Genomic DNA, 7,562 nt, shown 5'->3' with positions numbered 1-7,562 from the left:
GATTTCTGTATCAGAATCATCACACTACAGTAACTTACATCTAACTAAATCTGCCTTAAATGTGCCTAAACATGTCAATGAAAGATGTAGACAGTTTGCCATTTTATAATGTTACCATAATCCATATTAGCTAGGCTAAATGCATTTTTGACGGTTGATTGGTTGGTTAATTAAAAATATCCAATGCATACCTGCTGAACTTCTTATTCTGCCACTGCAGGCAAAGGCAACAATGTACCACTTGATGGATTTATGGATTTTAGGAACACCTAAAAAAGCATTCACCAAAAAAAAAAATTCATAGCTCTGTTTTCCTCTTTCACGGGCACTTGAATGCACCACAAGTAGGTTTCAGATGTACGTCTTTAAATGAAGTGCTGCAGCAGCATCATGCTACACCTGCTGATGTTACTCAACCGTCTGTTCTTGTTTTTGTAAGTACAGTTAGTTAATTGACAGGGAAAGCAATGGGATGGACAATACTAATTACATATAAGTTGCGAACATAAAGATAACCAAGTAAATAACATTTTGACTCAAGATCAGGGCGATTTTCTACAGATTGCAGAGCTCACTCCACAGGATATGACGTATTGCCTCATCTCGTCCATCACAGGTCAGGGGGTCCAGTTTATTAACAGGGTGGCCCGTTAAACGCCGCTAAAACAATCAGACAGCAAAAACAGTCCATCTTTAGGCCTTCAGCTTAAAAAAATGGCCCAGCTGCAGGCCTGTTTGCAGCATGACAACAACCGCCATCGTCTGTTTATCGGATAGTGCGAAGGACTTTGGGTGGCTGCAGGCTTGCACCTAGCTAACGTTACGCAGCTGTCTGAAACCAAAGCTAATCGGCTATCTAACGTTAGCTGCAGCGGCTCGCTTTGCCATATGATATTGACGCACATTGCAAAGGCACAGACCTCTACAGAAAGCGATTGGATCAGCAAAACAACATCCGCAACGTTGAAATGGACAAAGAAGAAGCAGACCGGCTGATAGAGAAGGCGAAGCTGTGTTTACGGTCAGGAAGGAAGGATCGGGCGCTGCAGCTGCTATATGAAGCCCAGAATATTTATCCCAGCACCCGGGCCAGAGGTAAAATTAGCCGACGCACATTCTGCAATTGGAGTCTGACTAGCTAGCTAACGTTGCTCAACTAATGTTAGCTATTTTACTCGACTGTATTAACTGTAGGAAATGTATTAACAGGTTTTAGGATGGGTGCACTAAATGCTATTTTTAGAAGCAGAAAAAAATCTAGCTATCTGGCTTTAATACTTAATGTCTGTGTAGGCTGCATGCTGTTAAGGGCTCCCTCCCCCCTTGCAGTTCACAAACAGCACTATGATTGTGTGAGGCAGTGCTGTTTTAAAATCTGACTGTGTCTCTAGTTGCCTAATAGCTTTTGCAGTAATGGCATCATCAGGGAATAATGAAGTGGTCATAGAGCTCTTTGGGCACAACGTGCATGAGGCAGTTAAATCCCACAGGGTCCATTTTACAGCAGTTTTTCACATGTAGTGCAAGTAGTGAACAACTTTTGGTGCACAGTCAATATCACTCTGCAGCTCGTGTAAAAAGGGGTGCTAAATGAAAGGAAAAGTCTGAATAAATCAGTGGAGAAACATGAGCAACTGCTTATACACACAGCAAAAGGAATCATTGAATGGTTTGAGTATGACAATTATGGGAATCAAATACTTTGGCCTTCAACTTCACGTGATCTTAAACACTAAAAACATTTTGAGAGCAACATATGTTTGACAGCGCCCTCCACCAGCAGCATCAAAAGACCAAAAGGTGTTCATCCATCCATCTATGTCATGGGACATTGCAGCTGTTCTGGAAGCTTTAACACCTTACTAAAATTCTTAGTTTGTTTTCCCTTTTAATTGTATAACCCATCTGTATTCATCATAGCCAACAATATAGATTTTTGTTGACCATAATTTCTATTCTATCGTTTAAGCTTTCTCGATAATCTTTCCCCATTTCCATCTGAATTGTCAGTTGACCTGAGACACTGTGTTCTTGTTCTTAGTGCTGATAGATGCCATAGTAAGGAATGGAGGCACCACTGCTCCACAAGCAAACCACGTGGCTCCTCCAACGGGCTGGAGAGACGAGGACATTAGAAACAATGAAACAAGTAATGCAGGTGGGGACGACAAGAAGAGCTACACTGAGGATCAACGCCAGGGTGTTCTCAGGTGCACAGTGACTCGACTCTTTTACATTTGTCTTTCACATTGTTATGCAGCGACAGACTGACGACCGCAATCGTTCCTTACTCTATAACTTTGGCTGTGTTACATGCTCTGAATAACCTGTATTTTGGTCATACACTGGTTAAAATCCACGTTTGCTTGTATCTTTGCATGTAGACATAACAGTGACTGTCGGATGGAGCTCTCTGTAAATGTACATGTAGCAAACTGTTGTGGAAGAGTACACGTACGTAACCTCATGTGAGTTTGAGATAGAGTTCAGGCTTGTGTTGACCTCCATTATGCTTTTTTATATTGCAGGATAAAGAATTGCAAGGACTTCTATGAAATTCTCGGTGTTTCCAAAGATGCCAGCGATGAAGATTTGAAGAAGGCGTACAGGAAGTTGGCCCTCAAGTTTCATCCTGACAAGAACTTTGCTCCAGGAGCCACAGATGCTTTCAAAGGTACAAGTTTAAACAGAGGTGAAAGGAAAAACTGTTTTTTTTCCTCCAGTGAGACTGGTGACAATATATTTTTTATTGTCCATTGTTATTGTATCTTAAAAAAAGAAATAACATAACCTCCTTGTTGGAGGTAATGATACAAAGATGCTCCTTATAGCTCCAGAACCACCATCTGGTTCTCAGACCAAGCCCCCATGGACTGAGCTACAGCCCCTGCCCCCCCATTCTATTTAATTTTAAGAGATGGATCCCAGCATATTATATTTTAGTTTGAACTTAAAATATGTCGCAACCAAATGTTTACCTCCTCTCCCAACAGCAATAGGCAATGCATATGCAGTACTGAGCAATCCAGAGAAGAGGCAGCAGTATGATCAATACGGAGATCAATCCGCAGCTTCGAACGCACCCCAAACGTCCAGCCACAGTCGCCATGGATACTACAGAAGCTTTAACAGAGACTTCGAGGCTGACATTTCCCCCGAGGAACTGTTCAACATTTTCTTTGGAGGAAGGTTTCCCACCGGTGAGCCGTTGTGTTTGAGTGTTTGGTTGGATGAAGTGTTAGGTCAACAAAGAGGTGTGTTAAAAGAAGAAGACCAAAACCACTGCCAGGTGGTTTCAAACAGCTGGCATGTTAGAATTAATTTCAGGGAAAAATCACTGAAAGCCCAGTGAGTCATTGGTGATGAAATAGACATGTTACAGCGTTTTAATTTTGTCTTAAAGTCTCTAAAATTGTGTCTCTCTCTACAGGAAATATCCACGTGTACACCAACCAGGGAGCCTCCTACTCTCAGTTCTATCAGCCTCGTCGTCGACGTGCTTATGAGAGGCGCGAGGAGGTGGTGGAGGACAACCAGACTCAGGTCAGTGACTCACAAAACATAAAGACAAATCCCTGTTTAAACAACCACCGTCTTATGTTGCGATCTCCTTGTAGCATGGTATCATTCGAATCATTAACATGCACTGGAGAAATGACACTTTTTGGAGATGCATGTTTAACATGGCTGCAGTCTCATAATGATTGATTTTTATGTCATTCGTTTACGTTCCTCGTAACTGAAGTGCCTTCATTGCTTCATGGTTTGCTTCAAAGACACAGAAGTAGTGTGCTGGCATGAATCAGTGCAGCCTACATACAGTATTATATGCTTTGTAATCTGTGCTGATTTTATCTTCCCACAGAACACCTTCACAGCGTTCCTGCAGCTTCTCCCCGTGCTGGTGCTAATCCTCATATCAGTGTTTACTCAGATGATGGCGACTAACCCGCCCTACAGTCTCTTCTATAAGCCGTGAGTCTGTCGTGCCATTAACCTTCTTCCAGTGACATTTTCGCCAATCCCTGGGTTCCGCCATGGTTGACACCATATTTTCACTGAATACATATTAATCATGTGTTTGGGTTTCAGGGCCATGGGGCTGGTGGTCTCCAGGGAAACGCAGCACATGGGTGTACCATACTATGTGGATAAAAGTTTTGAGAAGGAATACCGTGGAGGTGCGCTGGATGAAATAGAGAAAACAATTGAGAGCGACTATATCGAACACCTGCAGGGAAGCTGCTGGAAAGAGAAACAGCAAAGTAAGGGAGCAGCTCATTTGGCTTAGGAGGAGGGGAGTCTGTTTTAGTTACGGTGCAGAGGTATCACTGACTTAGATAACTGTAAAATCTTCATTCATATGAAGTATTTTATATTGTTTCCTGTCCAGACCCTCAAATTCACATTGCATTCAGTTGGTCACTGTTAAAGGATAAGTGCAATATTTTGAGAGTTGGATAATAAGATTGATACTACATTTAAATATAAGGCTACAGCTGTTTCCAGTCTTTATGCTAAGCTAAGCTAACTGCCTGCTGCCTGTAGCTTCATATGTACCGTAGAGACATTAGGGTGGTATTGATCGTTTCATCTAACTCTCTGCCAGAAAGCTAAAAAGTGTATTCCCCTAACATGTTGCACTCTTCAAATCAAATCAACTTTATTTATATAGCACTTTACACACAACACAGTTGATCCAAAAGAAAAACCAACACGAAAAAGGAAAAGGAAAGGAAAACAGAGTGATAAGTAGTAACGATGATGATAATAATAATAGTAAAGGCAAAGTCACACAGAAGCTATAGTAACAACACAGACCTTTAGGAGAATTACCTGAGCTGGTTAGGCACAGTTTAAAGCTAATGGGTAGAGGTGTGTTTTTAAGATGGCTCTTGGAAGTTCTCAATACGGGGGGGAAAGATTTCCACAGTTTTGGGGCAGCGATTGAGAAAGCCCCATCCCCATAACTGTTAGTCCTGGATCTTGGGACAGACAGAAGTCTTTGGTCAGATGATCTCAGATCTCGGACAGTGAGTTATGGGGACTGGAGTTCTGTAATGTAAGAAGGGGGCAAAGCCATTCAATTCCTTTTAAAAACTAATATTAGGATTTTAAAAACAATTCTGTAGCTAACAGGCAGCCAGTGTAGGGAGACAAGAATGGGAGAAGTATGCTCCCTCTTTTTTGACCTTGTCAGAACTCTTGCTGGTACATTTGGAACTATTTGGAGACAGGATAAACAATACTGGGTGATACCAAAATAACGAGTTGCAATAATAATAAAGGCGGGAGGATATGAAGACATGGATGACTTCCTCCAGGTCAGTACAGAGAATTGACCTGAGTTTGGAGTTGATGCAGAGCTGCATGAAGATTCATTTTACTACCTGATTGGTCACATGCTGTGGTCCAAATAAAAGAACTTCAGTTTTATAATCCTATTCCTTTTAAGTGTAATATACTATATACATTATATAACATGTTGTAATGCATGTTACTTTTGTCATCCTGTCTTTTCAGAATCTGACTTGGCAAACCTTGGACAACTGTACCGAGATGAACGGTTAAAGCAGAAGGCCGAGTCAATGAGGCTGGACAACTGTGAGAAACTGCATCGATTGGTTGGGCGTCAGAGAGGCAAATGAGGACTGTTTGAGAGGAGAACACGTTTCTTTACAGACTTTACAATAATGCATTTTATTGGATTGTCTAATTTATCCAATCTGGCCACTTTGTAAAGAAATCTTTTTTTTAAGGTACAGCGCAGTCAGTGGGAGATTATGCCACTGGAAACAATGTGCCTTCTCTCCTCTTTGATGGTAGAAAATAGAGTTGCATGTTAGCTGCCAACCCTGGATGTGGTGGTAGCAGCATCAAGTGCAAACTCACTGTGGCAGTGTGTTCGATGTCTCAGAGCCTTTAAACTTTCTTATAGAAATGGCATGACATAAGGGGTCTCCCTTTGGGGTTATGAAGGCAGTAGTATGTTCACACATACAATTTTGTTTGTTCAGGTTTTGTAGTATACCTGTTTTTATTTATTTTTGAATGTTTTTGTGTCCTCGCTGACATTTTAGGTGTATTTATTCAATAGTTAATAGAGTGAATGTTACTTGAGATTCCTGGCTCATTATTGTTTTTTTTTCTGTAGGAAGTAATAAAACACAGTGACTTAAATCATACTGTAGTCTTTGGACAAATCTGAGAACTTCTGTACTGAAATGACAGAGGGCCTTTTATTTATTATTAAAACAAAGACAAATCAGGCGCCTGGTTAGCTCACCTGGTAGCACGGACGCCCATATATAGAGGTTTACTCCTCAACGCAGCAGCTGCTGGTTTGACTCCGACCTGCGGCCATTTGCTGCATGTCATTCCCCTTCTCTCTCCCCTTTCATGTCTAAACTGTCTTATACAAATAAAGGCCTTTTTTATTGTTTAATCATAAAAGTAGAAAAAAAGAGCTCCAGTAGAGCTTTCCTCAGTAATTTTGATTTGTCACCAGCAGTGAGTCCAGTTCAATCAAAAAGCCCATTCACAGTCCTGCACTGTTCTGCTGTACCTGGTAGATATGGGAAGCTCGATTGGGAGCAATATCTGTAAGGTAGCAAGGGCTTAAATGGCATGCAATAGCTTCTTTTCCTAAACCGTGCACAAGCCTGAATCATTTTGTTGTTTTTTTTTGGCCCATGTTTTATAACTGTAAATTCTGCACCTTTTTCATTTATACTGTTTTATAAAGAAGACACATTTTGTTTTGAAAATCTCATCTTAAAGAGAATTAACAATTAAAAATTGTGTTCAGAAATTCTATTAAATATCTGTGGAACTGAACATCTTTCTCCCACAGCTAGGAACCATAATTTGACTTTTGTCTTGTCAGTTCTAGTCATGAGTAGGACGCTAACTTTGTGGAGTTAACTTTGTTTATACCAACCACAGATGATTCAGTCTCTCAACATCAACATTTGTTTCTGTGCACTAAGACTGCCAAACTGCCTTAGCTGTTCTCATACTTCCAAAATATTCAGGTTCATCTCAAGCACTTTTAAGTTAATATTTAATCCTGTGTTCCCTGTTACTGTTGCATGCACCCTAGTGAGAGAGTGTTATTAGTTGCATATTTATTTTTCAGAGGACACATCTTAATGACTACTGACCCACTAACAATCTTAACTAATTAGAATATTGAAGTCCACACTGTAACTCACCAACATGTAAAACTTTTACTGTGACATGCAAAAAATCAGGTTTGGGTATCATTTGGTGTGGTAGTACACTTAAGCAACACTGCAGAATTCAGTTTTCAGCCAAATATACCTGGAAATTAAAGATGTAACCAGAATAGGTTTTGGCCTGTCTGATTTGTTCATTCATGATTTGATGTTTGTTTGACTGAACGCTTTGTTTGGTCACATTATTAGGAAAGCAAATGCAGGTGACAGACATGTGATGTGCAACATATTTAGTGATTATTGTTCAATATATAAGAAGACTACATTATCCCACTTAGGGTATAAGAATCAGTATAATAAATAAAGTGTCTTTATTTCAAGTTG

At 40.5% G+C, this 7,562-nt stretch overlaps 1 protein-coding gene across 1 annotated transcript; it reads left to right on the top strand.

Moving 5' to 3' along the window:
* Positions 1 to 352: 352 nt before the first annotated feature.
* Positions 353 to 6,183, top strand: dnajc18 (DnaJ (Hsp40) homolog, subfamily C, member 18). The gene is made up of 8 exons (XM_028595090.1): positions 353 to 1,095; positions 2,042 to 2,210; positions 2,529 to 2,674; positions 2,994 to 3,200; positions 3,431 to 3,543; positions 3,866 to 3,975; positions 4,093 to 4,265; positions 5,524 to 6,183. The coding sequence occupies exons 1-8, from the start codon at positions 969 to 971 to the stop codon at positions 5,646 to 5,648; spliced, it is 1,170 nt and encodes a 389-aa protein (XP_028450891.1). The 5' UTR covers positions 353 to 968; the 3' UTR covers positions 5,649 to 6,183.
* Positions 6,184 to 7,562: the final 1,379 nt, after the last annotated feature.

The sequence above is a fragment of the Perca flavescens genome, chromosome 13, assembly GCF_004354835.1.
Source record: "Perca flavescens isolate YP-PL-M2 chromosome 13, PFLA_1.0, whole genome shotgun sequence".
Classification (NCBI taxonomy): Eukaryota; Metazoa; Chordata; class Actinopteri; order Perciformes; family Percidae; genus Perca; species Perca flavescens.
The sequence above is the reverse complement of the archived record's forward strand: the minus strand, read 5'-3'. Positions and strand labels throughout refer to the sequence as shown.